Genomic DNA, 16,593 nt, shown 5'->3' with positions numbered 1-16,593 from the left:
TCGAAGGTCGGCCCTGGGGGTGACCCGAGGACTTTGAGCCGAACTCAAGCAATTGCGCAGGTCTTCACCGGACATGTCGCTTCGGTGACTCCCGATCCAGTAGCTCCCTTTCGAAAAACTCGGAGCCCGCTGCTGAGGGTGAGGATCCGGGACTTCCCCGTGCGCTCGGCTGCGACGAGAAGGATCGACGGAAGGAGGATTTCTCCTGCTGCTCCCATAAGCCGGAATGTCCCGAACTAGACGGGGAGGAGATGGGTATCTTACTGGCGACGGGGGATGCCTAACTGGTGATGCGATAGTCCCGTCCGGGTGGATCAAGTTAGGTCGCGACCGCTCCACTCTACCATTCCCCGCATCCTGCGCTCGACGGTCTGACCATGGTGCAGGACGGCTGGCCGAAGCAAGCTATCTTCGCGAGCCCTCCTCAGATCTCCTCCGCGAGCTGCCTCGGGCCCTTCTAGGTGCGTTCGATGGTGGAATCGAGCTAGGAGTTGAGGTTCAGACTGAGCAGCTGAATTGCTGATTGGCCCTAGGAAACTCCTCAAACACAGTTTCCTGGTGGTGGTGTGGCGTGGGGGTAGAACTCGGAGTCGAGGTTCTGACTGATCGACTGGGCCTGGACCGGTTATCCTGGTGGGACTTATGAGTCCCACTATGCCTCTTTCTGACGTTAGCTTCGGTTGTAAGAGGGGGTAGCCGGGCCAGGACCTCTTCGATTTGCTTGTTTGCTTTGGATAGCTGACTCCTCAACTGTGCGTTCTCCATCTCTATCGTCGTGTAGAAACCTGGGTTCGGATTTGGTGGCGGGGGTGTCAAACTTCCGGTGTCGCCCTGGCCCATTGGCTGCTTTCTCGGTCGCTGCTGGACCTCGGGGTTTCGTTCATCAGATATGGCGGCATGGTGGGCCTCCTGCCCATCATGTTGATCCGCTTCATTACCATGCCTCGAACGGGTTACCACCATGGTCAGGTTTTCTGCAATAGCACCAATCTAAATCCTCTCAACAAAAGCACCAAACTGTTGATGCGGTTCTTCGCCAACAGATAATTATACGAATAAACGGGATGGATTAGTGCTAAATAGTGAACCGTAATATGAAAATGTCGTAACTCTAAACTAGCGAAATTAGTATCGTGGGAAGGTTATCACTCCTTTCTTTTTAGGTGGTTCGAAGGTTAAAATCCCTCTAGTCCACCAGTCATTATTATTGATATCTCTTGAGTATTCCTTACAGAGTGTATCTTTACCACAAAAATGCCAACCCCTTGCAATGCCCAGGGTCTTGGTATTTATAGGGAGAGGATTCCTGGGCGTTGGTAAAGGGGGTCATCCCGTGACCTTCTTACCCATCATGTCATCTCTGTGACACTGATGATTAATTCCTAAAATCATACAATGAGGTGTTGTCTAATCAATAGGTAAGGGGGGATAATGGGTCGCATGGCCCAAACCAGTCGTGGGGTGCCTGAACACGCACGTTTATACTGCGTGTCCAAGAATTCAGGAATGGAATAGACACATGATGTCTGATATGTGCACATTTACATTGCGTGGTAGCCTTTCCAAGGATTCGAATGTCAGATCTATGCCGCACCTCGAGCTTGCTGTAGCGCCAGCTTGTGATATCCATACTGCTGATCCACTGCCTTCGAGTAGACTGCTAACTCTCTGATCAGCTCGGGCTAGGGAGATGGAGACTCATAACAATAGCTCTGGGTGGACGATTTACACGTGGCGGACTGAATTATGCCCTATTCCAGCTCGCTAATAACTCGCGGATATTTAGGGCGTACAAGTTGTAAGATTATCATTTTGGATATTTTGGGCCTATTAGCTATCATTGTTGTTCTTGGTTCTACTATTTTTCAAGCCTTAAATTTTGAATAAAGGGTGTTATATTGATGCTCGAATCTAGATTATGAACCAAAATATAAGTTTCGATTGGATTAAGGTTTTGAATGTGGTTTTAGTGATGAATTCAAAAGCATGTTTTGCTTTGATTGTGAGTTTTGAATTTGGTTTTGAATATTGGTTTCAAAGATGATCACAAAAACATATATATATATATTTTAATATGGGTTTTGAATTTGGATTTCAAGGTAAACTCAAGAACAAGTTCTTATTTAGATTTTAAATATTTATGTTTTTAATTAATTATAAAAAAGAAAATTCATTAAAGGAATTAAAAAAACAGAAGAATAAAAAACGAGGAATTTTAATCATATTGAAAAATTGTTTGACCAAAATCAGGCTCAGGTATCATATTGTTCCATTTTACAAAATAGAGGGTCCACTTTGTCATTTAACAAAATACAGGCGCCAATCGAGTATTCAAGCAAAACACAAGGGCCAAAATGATATTTTCCCTTATTAAAACAGGCTAGAATACAAAATGACTTTAAAAAATATGCCATTTTTCCAAAGGACCCTATTTGAAAATGTTATCCCTAAACATTGGAGATCGATGACGTAGCAATAGGGTGACAAGTGGCAGTACATGGTCTGTAAAAGACACATTAATAAGTCAATAAATACATTGACTCCTCAGAGTTGTGATAAAGTGACCCGGTAGACTGATGAAGAATTTTGATTGACCAATCACGTGTCATGCTAGACCAGAGATATGCCATGTTAGACCAGAGATGTGTCATGTTAGACCAGAAATGTGCCATGTTAGACCAGAGATGTGTCATGACCGACCAGTCACAAACTTGTCTGCCCAGGAATGACTTGTCTGCCCAGGAGTGACTTGTCTGCCTAGGAATGACTTTGCTGCCCAGGCATGACCTTGCTGCCCAGGAATGAACTTGGCCGATTGGTCATGCACATGTCCGACCAGCCAAGTGCATGATTGCCCAGTAGAGGTATGGTCGACCAGAGGGTGATATTCATCGACCAGATAGAGGAGGACAACATCATGGTTCCCAGAAATGACTTCAATAAGAGTCGGTCTTGGCATACGCGGGAATCTCTCATTCTTCCCACAAATTTGGTGTTCTGTTACATTTTGAATATTTTTGTAATTTAAATGTAATAAATACAATAAAATATCCCGATTCTAGGGGATAGCAGATGTATGATCCTAAGCCTATAAATACAAGGCTTATGGGATCATAACAGGGGCTTCTTTTTAGACTTACTTTTGGGAAATTTTTTGAACTCGGATTTTCTAGAGAGAGAAAGTGTTGGTAATTGAGAGAGTTATTGTATTCTTTTAATCTATACTGAAGAAACTCAGTTGACTCAGGTTCATATGATCTTGAGTACAGATCTATAATCACAACTCTAAGTGGATTAGGCTATTACCAACATATTGGGGCTGAACCACTATAAAAATTACGTGTTATTTACTTTCTTTTCAAAACCGTCTGTGTCGTTTTATTTCTCTTGAATGTTTTATCGTTTTTTATGTTCTTACGTCGTTGGCAAAAAACGCAGTCAACAGAAAAATTTATGTCATGCATGTTTGCCTTCCATGTGTTTTATTGTGTTGTTATTTTGGTTTGTGTGTTTAATTCTAATGTCAAGAACTTTATTGATAGAGTTCGTGGCTTTCGTGATGGTAATTCATGTTTGGACTTTATTCATATCTAGATATAAACAAACAAGATATGAATCTATTGGTTTGTGATCGTTCGTGGTTTACGTCAAATTTTATGGATATGGTGGATAATTGTTTATTTTCCTATAATGAAACATCGTCCCATTGATTTTAGGCGTTATCTCATTATTGGAGTTGATATGTCATATTGCTATTCGGGATGGAAAGCTTTGTTATTGATATTGCTATGTTTGAGCTTGTAATGGGTTATGACATATTAATTTTTTAATGAAAATTAATTACCTATTTTCAATAAAAAAAAACACTTTGTTTAAATACCCTTCAAAAAAATACGTGAGAAAAACCTCTTCAATAACCTTTTGTCAAAAATTTATTTTTTAAATAACCAAAGGCCATCAAGTTAAAAAAACCCTATAATAAAATAGTTTGGTCACTAAGTTCTCATTCTTTCACAAATTATTTATTTAATTTATATATTTTATTTTTTAAATTTATCACTACATTTTGATTCAAATACATTTTGGTTAGTTAAAAAATAATAAACTCGACAAAAATTAATTGAATAATATTTTTGAATTTATTTCGTGAAGGTAATGAGATAATTTTAATTTTTTTAAAGGAGATATTTTGAAATTTAAGAAAGAAAAAACAATAAAATTAGTATTTGAAGGAAAGGAAACACAACAAAAAAAAAATGGTTATTTTTTGTAACTGAAAAAAAAAACGTTTTTTAGTTTTACAATTACAAATGATGGTTGGGGAGAATCAGAATACGACGTCGTTTGCTTTTCACCTGGGCCCGGACTAAACATCGGCAGTTGGTTTGGCTTCTCTAAACTCGGCCAGGCGAAATCGAAATCAACTCTTGACATTGCCATCTCCGTCTCTCTCGTCAATAGGGACAGCTTGTTTGGTCCATCAGATCTGTTTGGTTACCAGGAAATTTTTCCAAAAAAAAGATACTGGACTAGAAATTAGCTTCAGGCTGGATCTTTTAGTTCAAACGGCGCACCCAGAAATAACTTCAGAGAAAGAAAGTGTAAGTGCGCCAATGAAATTTTTAATCTTTTTAATTTTTGAAAAATTTACTTCTCATTTCATTGAAATCGATCATCGATTGTATATTTATTTTTCACTGATATTCTTTTTAAAGCTCAGGAAGGGTATATAAAATAACTGTACCCAAGGTCTTTAACTATGTCTTCATATATAATGTATATGCCTTAAACTGTTTATATGTGACTATTTCTACTTACACTGAAGTTATAAATTTCAATTTAATGCATTCTGACTGCAAATGGGTTGGTATATTGTTCAATGCTTTTGTAGTTCAGTATGTACTTTTTGTGTAGAACAATATGCGGTTTGTGTTCATTTTTCAGTAAATTATGGGTAGAACCAATATCAGAGAGAACAAGTTTGTTATTCAGTAATCAAGAACTTGAGTCAAGCTCAAATACAATACAGAGTAATATATATAGAAGAAGCTGAAGTTAGTTAGGACACTAACTAACTAACCATTTGGGCTAATTAAACAACTTAGGCTAACAGAAAATATAGCTAAATCTAATAGCCCCCCTCAGTGTACAAGTTAAAAACGCCCATCTTGGATACAATTGTTGAAAAAGGGGTAGGAAATAAAGCTTTAGTGAATATATCAGCTAAATTGTTTTGAGACGAAACATGGATGAGTTTTAAGGACCCTTGTTGAACCTTCTCTCGAATGAAGTGGCAGTCTATTTCGACATGTTTGGTGCGTTCATGATAGACAGGATTCTCACTAATGTGTATTGCCGCTATGTTGTCGCAATAAAGGTAGGCTGGATGATTGTGAGATATGCCAAAATCCTTTAAGAGAGCAAGGACCCAAGTTACTTCAGAGGTTGCATTTGATAGGCCACCACTTACTTTTGTGTATGCTAGAAGGAAGGGAAAGAGTGGACTGGCTGCAAAGTCAGCCGAGGGCAGTATAGGGAATTAGTTTTAATATGGTTATGTAAATTGTATAGCCTACGGGCAGGTGCAAGGAGTGCATGGGTGTATCGGGCAGTAGGAAAATAAGAGAGAGGAAATGAGATGGGAGGGGTATCGATGTATTGAGTAAGGCTTTGTATTTGGAGAGACACAGGCTCTCAAATTCCTGTAGTTCAATGAAAAGCTGCCCAGATTTCTATCTGGTTTCTATTATTTTGCATCTGTGAGTGTTACTGTAACAGGTTGAGTCTTTGAGTGTTACTGCCCAGATTTCTATCTGGTTTCTATGGGCAGATTGCACGACCACTAACCGACCAGCTTAAGAAAGATGCCTTTGGATGGACAAACGAGGCTCAAGCGACTTTTACTCAGTTGAAGAATGCAATGTGTTCTGTGCCCGTTTTAGCGCTGCCTAACTTCTCTATGCCCTTTATATTGGAGGCGGATGCTTCAGGCAGCGGCTTGGGAGCGGTACTTATGCAGAATCAGCGACCTATAGCTTTCTATAGTCAAGTTTTATCGACTAGAGCCCGTACTAAGTCGTTCTATGAGCGAGAGTTGATGGCAATTGTGCTCGCTGTCCAGAAATGGCGTCCTTACTTATTGGGACGTAAATTTATGGTTCGCACCGACCAACGAAGTCTGAAATACTTGTTGGAACAAAGATTAGTTGCTTCCGAACATCAAAAGTGGCTAACGAAACTCTTGGGATATGATTTTGAGATCGTATACAAACCTGGTTTGGAAAATAAGGCAGCTGATGCTCTGTCCAGAATCCATCAAGAGGTGTCATTGGCTGCCATATCAGTACCAACATTGATTTCCATGCCCGATTTACAGGCTCACGTGCAGACTGATCCGGCTTTAGCTCAGATAATACAAGCTATCAGCCACGGGCAGGACACAGCCAGCTACTCAATGGTGCAAGGGTGTTTGAAATTCAAGGGACGCTTAGTCATCCCCTCATCCTCGCCCTTTATTCCTATTCTCTTACAGGAATACCATGACAGCTGCATAGGAGAGCACTCGAGGGTATTCAAGACCTTTCAGCGGATTGCAAGGGACTTATATTGGTCGGGTATGCGAAAAGATGTGCAGAAATACGTCGCGGAATGCGCTATTTGCCAGCAAAGTAAATATCTAGCCCAATCTCCAGCAGGTTTAATACAGCCACTGCCTATACCGGAACAAGTTTGGGAGGATATTTCTATGGATTTCATCGAGGGGTTACCGCTGTCCAATGGCTTCGATACAATATTTGTTGTGGTTGATAGATTGACCAAATACAGCCACTTTATACCACTACGTCACCCGTTCACGGCCACCACGGTTGCTACTCTCTTTGTGCGGGAAGTGGTGCGTTTACATGGGATACCAAGGTCCATAGTCTCAGATAGAGACAATTTTTCTCAGCTTGTTTTGGAAGGAGTTATTTCGCCTCCAGGGGACTCAACTCAAGCATAGTACATCTTACCACCCCCAGACCGATGGCCAAACGGAAGTGGTCAATAGATGCCTAGAAACTTATTTGCGATGTTTTGTTGGCACTAAACCCAAGCAGTGGGTAACGTGGCTTCCATGGGCAGAATTCTGGTACAACACGTCGTACCATTCATCCGCAGGAATGACCCCTTTCCTCGCCTATATCATCGTGAGCCGCCCCCAGTGGTGAGATTTGAACACGGAAGCACTAAGGTTTCAGCGGTGGAGGAAAGATTGAAGAGTCGAGATGAAGTATTAGAGTTGCTCAAACTGAACCTTCACAGGGCCCAACAAAAAATGAAGTCCCAAGCTGACCGAAAAAGAAGAGAGATTCAGTATGAGGTTGGGGACTTGGTTTATGTGAAACTCCGCCCATATAGGCAGCGATCGGTGGCTAAACGTCGCAATGAGAAGCTGGCACCCCGTTACTTTGGTCCTTTTCCAGTATTGGCACGAATTGGCCAGGCTGCGTACCGTCTTCAACTGCCCCCCGACTCCGCCATACACCCAGTTTTTCATGTCTCACTCCTTCGACCTTCGTTGGGACCAAGGCAGCAGGCATCCAACTTACCGCCAGAGGTGGCAGCGAACTGGGAATGGACCTTAACACCCGAGGCAGTCATGGATGTGCGCCCAGGCACACATAAGACACCTCCACAGGCCTTGATCAAATGGACCAACCTGCCGGCATTTGAAGCAACGTGGGAAGATTTTCCAGCTATCCAACATCAATTTCCAGATTTTAACCTTGAGGACAAGGTTAGTCTTTGGGCAGGGGGTATTGATAGGCCACCACTTACTTTTGTGTATGCTAGAAGGAAGGGAAAGAGTGGACTGGCTGCAAAGTCAGCCGAGGGCAGTATAGGGAATTAGTTTTAATATGGTTATGTAAATTGTATAGCCTACGGGCAGGTGCAGGGAGTGCATGGGTGTATCGGGCAGTAGGAAAATAAGAGAGAGGAAATGAGATGGGAGGGGTATCGATGTATTGAGTAAGGCTTTGTATTTGGAGAGACACAGGCTCTCAAATTCTTGTAGTTCAATGAAAAGCTGCCCAGATTTCTATCTGGTTTCTATTATTTTGCATCTGTGAGTGTTACTGTAACAGGTTGAGTCTATCAGCATTTGCCATGGCTCGGTATTCAGCCTCTGCTGAAGAGCGGGAAACTATTTGCTGTTTTTTTTATTTCCATGAGACAAGAGAAGAGCCTAGGAAGATACAATAACCAGAAATGGAGCGTCTAGTGTCTTGGCAACTTCCCCAATCAGCATCTGCAAAAAGGGAAACTTGAACATTGGTTGTAGATAGACTTGTTTCAGCATATGCTGAAAGGTTAGGAGACGTATCTGATGGGAAAAAAAGACCCTGACCAGGAGTACTTTTAAGATATTGTAGAATACGCTGTGTAGCTTGTAGGTGAGGTACTCGAGGACAAGTCAAGAATTGGCTTAGATGATTAACAGCATATGATATATCTGGTCTTGTTATTGTAAGGTAAATGAGTTTCCCAATTAAGCTTCTGTAAATAGTAGGATCTTGTATTGGATCTCCTTTATCTTTGCTAAGTTTTAGATTTGGTTCCATGGGAGTTGAAGCTGGTTTTGCTCCTAGGTACCCTGTTTCTTTTAGCAGCTGAAGTGTAAAGGGTAGTTGGGAAACTGAAATTCCTTTCTTGGTTCTGCCGATTTCAAGGCCTAGAAAAAAACAAAGTGAACCAATGTCTTTTAGCTTGAATTTAGAGTTTAAGGCTTATTTGAATAGAGTAATGGCAGAGTTATTGTTGCTAGCAACAATGATATCGTCTACATATACGAGTAGAGCCAAAAAAATATAGTTTGTTCTTTTTATGAAAAGAGAATGGTCTGATGCGGATTGATGAAAACCATCATTAATAAGTGTGGAACGTAACTTGTCATACCATTGTCTAGAGGCTTGTTTGAGGCCATAGATGCTTTTGGTTAGTTTACAAATTGAGTTGGGTGGAGCTTTGTAACCAGGGGGAAGTTTCATGTATACTTCCTCATGTAAGTCCCCATGTAGAAAAGCATTATTTATGTCTAATTGGTGAATGTTCCAATTGTTCATGGCAGCAAGGGCAAGTAGAATTTTTAAAGTATTGAACTTTGCTACTGGTGCAAAAGTTTGGATGTAATCGACACCTTGCTTTTGATTGTAGCCTTTGGCTACTAAGCGTGCTTTATAGCGTTCTACTCCACCATTGTTTTTGTACTTTATTCTGTAAACCCATTTGCACCCGATGACCTTATGACCAGGTGGGAGAATGGTGACAATCCAAGTTTTGTTCCTTTCTAAAGCATCAATTTCAGTGTCCATGGCTTTTTGCCAATGGGAAATTTTGGAAGCTTCAGTATGGGTTTCTGGTTCAATTTCCGAGTATGCAGCAAGTATGGCAGCTCTGAAGGAAGATGTTAATTTGTCATATGAAAGGTAATTTGATATGGGGTGTTGGGTGGAAGAAGTGTGACATATGTAGTCATTTAAGTGGGATGGTTTCTTGGAGGTGCGCCCAGATTTAGTGTATAAATTTGAGGGGCTGGCAGCTGGTTTATAAACTGAGTTTTCAGCTGGTTTGTGAACTGAATTTTCAGCTGTTTTATAAACTGATATTACAGCTGGTTGGGAAATTGATGGTACAGCTGGTTTGTGAACTGAGTTTTCAGCTGGTTTGGAAACTAAAGTTGCGGCTTTTATGTTAACTGAAGGTGCAGCTGGTTTCGAAATGGATATTGCAGCTGGTTTCGAAATGGATATTGCAGCTGGTTTCGAAATGGATATTACAGCTGGTTTATGAACTGAGGTTGCAGCTAGTTTGGAAATTGATTTTGCTGCTTGTTTGTGAACTGAAGTTGCAGCTGGTTTCAAAATGGATATTGCAGCTGGTGTGGAAATTGCTATTGCATCTGGTTTGACAGCTGGTAAGTTTATATTAATGGGAAGGATGAAAGAGTTGAAACAGTGATCAATTTCTTCCTGAGATGATTGAGACATAAAAGGAAAAATGGTCTCATGAAAAATTACATCTCTTGAATGATAAATTTGATTAGTTTGAAGGTCAAGTAGAGTGTAGGCCTTCATGCCAGGAGGATATCCAATAAAAATAGAGGCTCGACTTCTTGGTGAAAATTTATGTCTATGAGAATTTAGAGTGGAGCCATAAGCTAAGCACCCAAAACATCTTAAATGATCATAGACAGGAGGTTTTTTATAAAGTATTTCGTATGAAGTTAAGCCTTTTAACAGGGTTGATGGAATCCGATTAATTAAATATGTACTGGTCTGAATGATATATGACCAATAAGCTAGGGGTATATGAGATTGGAAACAAAGAGCCCTGGCAACATTTAGAATGTGTTGGTGTTTCCTTTCTACCACTGAATTCTGTTGTGGTCTTTCCACACAAGAGTGGTAATGAATGATGCCTTTTGAGGAAAAAAAAGATTGCATGTTCAACTCCTTAGCATTGTCTGAACGGACAGCTTTGATTGGAGTTGAAAATTGAGTGCAAATCATGTTGAAAAAAGAAGGTAGGACAATTTGTGCTTCAGATTTTGTTTTGAGCATATATGTCCAAGTAAACCTTGATTTGTCATCAACTATTGTAAGGAAATATTTATATCCTTCTATGCTAATTATGTGAAAAGGTCCCCATATGTCTATATGGATCAAATCGAAAATAGCTTCAGCTAGAACAGAAGAGACCAAAATCAACCCAGGGTGATCTCCGACGCTGAGGAAGAAGGGACTGGATAAGTCTTCATGTGCGGGTCGATCAACTGAGGATGATGATCGTCGAAGATGAACCGGTGGTGGAATGAAATCACCAGGAGGAAGATCGCCAGGAGAGCCTATTGGAGTGGGAATTTCAGAGCCAATATTTGGGTGATTGGGCGGTCTTGTAGTTTGAGATCTCCGTGGAGCCGTCGATGGAGGATGGGAATTTGCAGCAGGAGGATTGTTGGAGATCAGCTCAGATTGGGAGTTCTCAGTGGGATGGATGCCATCTTGTGAACGAGTTGTGGGTCTGGCCATGGAAGCAATGCTGGAATGGTTAACTTCTGATACCATGAGTAGAACCAATATCAGAGAGAACAAGTTTGTTATTCAGTAATCAAGAACTTGAGTCAAGCTCAAATACAATACAGAGTAATATATATAGAAGAAGCTGAAGTTAGTTAGGACACTACCTAACTAACCATTTGGGCTAATTAAACAACTTAGGCTAACAGAAAATATAACTAAATCTAATATAAATAGAGGGCACTGATCCTTTGCTGATTAAATGGGTTTTATTATTAAAAATCTCATTCGATTCAATTTGAAAAGAAAAGGGAACTTTTTCAGCTGATGAAAATCTATTATATCCTACTGTTTTACCTGTCACAGTTTTTTTTTTTTTTTTGACAAGTGACTGTCATTATTGTTATTCTATTTACATAGATTGTGACTGAACCAAAAGAAGCAATTAAAATCCATAGAATGCCATTTTTACTATTTCGATATGAAAAGAATTAAAGGGAAGTGATTTGAAGAAGAATGAGAAGGAATTAAAAATTGGTCCTAATTTAAGTAATCATGTGAAAGATTGACCGAAACTTGTTTCTTAAATAAACAGGTAATATATTATTTTCATCTTGGCCCATTCAGAATAGCAAACATGACCTTAAATATATAAGGCCACCTAAAGGTGGCATGACTTAGTGTATATCGACTTTCTTATGATCCTTTTGTCTTTCTTTATCAATTCATGATTAGTGAAGTGGAGATGAGATGGATGATAGTTGTGTTGTTTGTGCGGAGACACTTGAATGGGTTGCATATGGACAGTGTGGCCACCGAGAGGTCTGCTCAACCTGTGTCATTCGACTCCGTTTCGTCTGTGAAGATCGATGCTGCTGCCTGTGCAAGAGCAACTGCGGAGTCATTTTTGTCACCAAGGTTAGCTAACGTGATTGTTCTATTTTTCTTTTGGGGGCAATTAGATGTCAGAAAAACTAGCAATTCTTTATGCTTATATTAAATGTTTTGCAAATCCAATTGATCTTAGTCCTAATTTTGATCGCTAAACCGTGAGGAGAAGGTTAAGTAACATTGGCAAGTTTATTTTATTTTATTTTTTTTAATATTCCCACTGAGCTCAAGATTGATAGCAAGATTATTTCGGTGTAAATATTTCATTTTCGATGCATGTGAACCATTGATAATCTTATTGCTTCAAATATTGCTTTTTGATTCTTACTTCTGCCCCCTCCCTTTTTATTCATATTTCCTTGAAAAATTATCCTGGCTTTAGGATATGCCACTTTGTTCTTATTTCTTTATTGAAACAATTATCCAGGCTTTGGGTGATTATACAAGGGTGATAAATGACTTTACAAATTTTCCAGCTGATCCAACAGAGGGTCAAGTTGGGACATATTGGTATCATGAAGGAACGCAAGCATATTTTGATGATTTTGATCATTACAAGATGATAAAGGCCATGTGCCGGCTGTCATGTAGTGTGTGTGATAAAATAAATGAGCAAAGGATTGAAGGGTCGAAGAGGACAGGGGAATTTCAAAATGTTGAACAGCTGAAAAGTCACTTATTTCATCGACACAAACTGTCCATGTGCACTTTGTGTTTGGAAAGTAGGAAGGTGAGGTAGATTTCAATGGCACAATCGTTCTTGTCTTTGGTTATCTGTTTCTCATCAAGGATGGTATTTTAGTATCTCTGTACATAATATCAATCATTTGTTAAAGATCAAAGACAGGTTTATTTCATAAGTGTTCTCTGTTTTGTTTATATTGATCATTACTATATGTCATTGACACCCACTGAATTTCTTATCATATTCTTATTATCAGGAACATCTTATTCTGGTAGATTTCCATGTGAAGTGTGCATGTGTAATTGACATTGTACTGTGATATCTGAAGTTGAATTTATTTACCAGGTTTTCATATGTGAGCAAAAGTTGTATACTAAAGCACAACTAAATCAACATACAAGGAGTGGCGACTCCGAGGTTGATGGCAGTGAAACTGAAAGAGGTGGATTTATGGGACACCCTATTTGTGAATTTTGCCAAAATCCTTTTTATGGAGAAAATGAACTTTACTCCCATAAGTCAACCGAACATTATACATGCCATATATGCCAAAGGTAACTTTTTTTTTGCCCTTTTTCATTTTTCTAGACTTTAATGTATGCTTTGTTTTGTATTTATACTTTTATGCATCATTTTTATCTTGCTTAATGCAGGCAACATCCAGGAAAGTACGAATACTACAAAAACTACGATGACTTGGAGGCCAGTTGTCCTCTGTTTACTTTACTTACTGGATTCTGTGCTTTTCTAATATTTGTTTCGTAGTTGACATAAAAAATTCGTGTTGCAGATCCATTTTCGTCAAGCACATTTCTTGTGCGAGGACAATGCTTGCCTAGCAAAAAAATTTATTGTTTATGCAAGTGATTCCGAAATAAAGGTAACCTTTTTTTTTTTTTATTATTTTTCTTTTTCTTACTTATCTCCATTTCTTTTTGTTTTGTTTTTACTCTCTTTGGCCTGTGCACAGCTTCACTTATACTATGATGTAAAACTTTGTCTCACGTGAAACCTTAAATTCTTGTAGAGGCATAATGCTAAGGAACATGGAGGGCGAATGTCTCGCCGTCAGCGCTTTGCTGCCCTCCAGGTTATTTTGTCACTGGAAATCATGGATGCGAATGATTCATGTACATTCTTGCTATATCATTGGATCTAACTGCTTCATTTTTTTTTTCTTTTACGTATACCAGATTCCAGTGAGCTTTCAGTATTACCGAAGTAATGAGCAAGATCGTCAGGGCAGACGTGGTCTTCCTTCAAACTTGGTTAATCTTGAGACTTCCAATGTTGCAAGTGTTCTTGTCACTTCATCCACTGCTGGAGCAGTTTCCAGTCTGAGAGAAACAAGTGAATTGGAGTCAGTTGTCGGCCCTTTTGAATTATTAAGCACGGTTGATTGTGAGTCATCTTCCTCTCATGCTTCAAGACAGAGCTTCAGGACTGCACCACTGGAAGATTCATCCTTTCCACCACTCCCTGTGGCTCCAAGCAGAGGTCAAAAGAAAAGCAGAAAATTGCCTCCCTCCAATGCACGTCCTCAAGCTTGGTTGACAGCAAATTTTTGCCCTCCACCTGGGCTTCCTAGTTCTACCTGGCTAAGGCCAGTCTCAAGTTCTGGGCTTCTGTCAACATCTAGATCTCCTAATATAATCCAAAGTGGGTCTACAACAACAAATTTACGTTCATCACCATCTTATGAAAGCACCATCCCAGTTAGACGGATAAAATCGCATGAAGTTGCCCCCTCTAGCATTGCTAGCTCGTCAAGAAATTCAATTAGCTCCAGTGTGGTCACCCATTCTGCTTCAGCACAGAGCCTTGTAGGCAGAGGGTCTTTTGACAACTCTACTTCTAGTTTTCCACCTATTAATGTAGCTCAAACTGGTAAAACACCTACAAGTAGCCAGACATTACTGAAGGGGGGTGATGTTAATTCTGCCAACAAGTCTCTTGTGGAAAGAATTCGCATTGCTTTAGACCATGATGAAAAAAACTACGCTGCATTTAAAGAACTATCATCACAGTTTCGGCGGGGTTTAATAAGTACAGAAGAATATCTTGCCTTTGTTTGCCAGTTTGGCTTGTCGCCTCTTGTTCTTGAATTAGCTAGACTCTGTCCGGATCTGGAGAAGCAAAGAGAGCTAGTTGAGACGTACAATTTGAACACAAGGAGTTGTGGTTCTTCCGAAAATAGTTTAGGCAATGAATGTGGCCGGTCAAAGAACAGGAAAAGTACCAAAAAAGGTAAAGAGAAATGTGAAGAGAGTGCAATCAGTACTTCAAAGGATGCTTTAGCAGATAATATTATAAGCAGTATGAATAAATTGGAATCAAATTATAAGAGCCTTGTAGTCCGTGTGGATGTCTTATCAAACAATGGTCACCAATCGGCCAAGGAAAAATCAAAGATTCCTATTGCTGATGAGTTTCAAAAGAATGGCCACCATGGTGAGAACGAATTTATTCATTTAAAGAAAAGTGCAGGGACCGGTAATGGAGGCAAGCAACAGAAAAAGACTCCAAAGTTCCTCAGAAACCGACTTGGCAGTGATGCTGCAGCCAATTTTATACTTGGTAGTTCCAGTACCGAAGAAAAAATAGATGACCTTAAGGATCCACCTGAAGGATTGCCGGTTAGAGGAGTTTGGCAAAATGGGGGTGGCTGGAAACTTGTTGCAAGTACCCAGAGAGATCGAAGAAAACATTAAGTGCGAATGTCACTATTGAAGCTTTTCTTTATTTTGTGAATACCATACAATCTGTGGTAATGCATTGCTTAGGTTGAAGGTTGTCATGTGACCTATATCTTAGTATGCAATGTTATGATACTTCATTAGTTAGTTTGTGTTTTGGCATCATTCTGTTTATCCTCCCTTGTAGTAGAAGCAGCCTTTGTAATCTCTCCACATCTGATAACTCTATGATTTAGAATTATTTTTATTAACTTTGAACTTGAATTTTGGGTGAAAAGTGTAATGAGTGTGATGTTATTTGTAAGTTTGTTTAGTTTTTACCTTTCTTTTCTAGTTAGTGTGTTAATTCAAGAGTCTTGTAAATTGTTGGTAGTAATTGTAATATTTTTCAGTGTTTTTATGTAAATTATTGTGTTGTATTAATCAGGAAAGGAAGCTTACAATATATGTGAAAGGGAACTGCGGGAAGCAAAGGGAAAAACAAATTCTGAAAGCTGCGTGTTGCTACTTCAATATTGTAGCATCACCACACAGCAATTCAAGGGATCAGGCAGGTGACGTGGCTAGAAGACAGCTGGACTTAATGAGTGAAATCAGCGCCTATGTGGCTAGAATTTTAAAAAACTTAAGTCAACTGGGTGATGTGGCACTTTGAGGGAGCAAGATTGACTTTGACTTGCTAATTAGGGTAAACCAAGTACCCTAAAAGGAGGCCAGCCGAAATATTGAAGGACACTCTGAATATTTGAAGATTTCTGCATATTTTCACTAAGCAAAGTACAGAGAGAAAAGAAAAAGAAGAAAGAAGAAGGAAATACTAAACAGAGGAGAAGAGGAAGGCAGACGCCTAAGGGGGACTAGAGCTCAACACTCAATTCTCTCTAATCTCTCTCTCTCTCTCATTTTGTATTAAATTCTTATCTAGTTTTCTGATTATACTCAATGGAACTTTTCTGTACTGGATTTGTGTTTATAATTTCAGCTATGAACTAATATCCTAAGGGTTTGGGTGGTTATGAACCCTATATTATGAAGTAATGTTTTGATGCATGGTTGTGGTAATTGTGACGTTGTTCAATTAAGTGTTGTTAATGTTAACTGATTGTTGTTTACTGGCCATAAGTAACAATTATTTAGCTAGATCTGATTTTGGAAGAAATTAGGCTAGTCGATCCCACTTAATTGATGCAAGAGAAATACCTTTTTAGGTAAATCTTAGTGGTAAAATAGGAATGTTTTGCTGCCTTGTATAACATGAGATTTG

The 16,593-nt window shown here is 39.5% G+C and overlaps 1 protein-coding gene across 4 annotated transcripts; it reads left to right on the top strand.

Moving 5' to 3' along the window:
- Window positions 1–4,341: 4,341 nt before the first annotated feature.
- LOC133788327 (uncharacterized) lies at window positions 4,342–16,391 on the top strand. 4 transcript variants are annotated; one of them, XR_009873186.1, is made up of 9 exons: window positions 4,342–4,601; window positions 11,793–11,975; window positions 12,376–12,678; window positions 12,979–13,187; window positions 13,287–13,335; window positions 13,424–13,513; window positions 13,661–13,723; window positions 13,827–15,629; window positions 15,757–16,391. XR_009873186.1 is itself a non-coding variant. In XM_062225764.1 (9 exons), the coding sequence occupies exons 2-8, from the start codon at window positions 11,808–11,810 to the stop codon at window positions 15,342–15,344; spliced, it is 2,400 nt and encodes a 799-aa protein (XP_062081748.1). In that variant the 5' UTR covers window positions 4,342–4,601; window positions 11,793–11,807; the 3' UTR covers window positions 15,757–16,391. The 4 variants fall into 4 exon arrangements, 3 of the variants coding, with proteins under 3 accessions (XP_062081748.1, XP_062081747.1, XP_062081746.1); XM_062225764.1 differs by having other exon boundaries at window positions 13,827–15,344; XM_062225763.1 differs by lacking the exon at window positions 15,757–16,391 and having other exon boundaries at window positions 11,798–11,975; window positions 13,827–15,649.
- The last annotated feature ends 202 nt before the right edge of the window (window positions 16,392–16,593 follow it).

This window comes from Humulus lupulus, chromosome 7 (assembly GCF_963169125.1).
Source record: "Humulus lupulus chromosome 7, drHumLupu1.1, whole genome shotgun sequence".
In the NCBI taxonomy this organism is placed as follows: domain Eukaryota; kingdom Viridiplantae; phylum Streptophyta; class Magnoliopsida; order Rosales; family Cannabaceae; genus Humulus; species Humulus lupulus.
The sequence above is the reverse complement of the archived record's forward strand: the minus strand, read 5'-3'. Positions and strand labels throughout refer to the sequence as shown.

Bases quoted from the DNA above. Each gene is read 5' to 3' on its own strand.
- LOC133788327 (XM_062225764.1), top strand. From the start codon at position 11,808: ATGGATGATAGTTGTGTTGTTTGTGCGGAGACACTTGAATGGGTTGCA. The intron at 11,976-12,375 runs GTTAGCTAACGT...ACAATTATCCAG, and splicing joins GAGTCATTTTTGTCACCAAG to GCTTTGGGTGATTATACAAG. The intron at 13,336-13,423 runs GCCAGTTGTCCT...TTCGTGTTGCAG, and splicing joins AAAACTACGATGACTTGGAG to ATCCATTTTCGTCAAGCACA.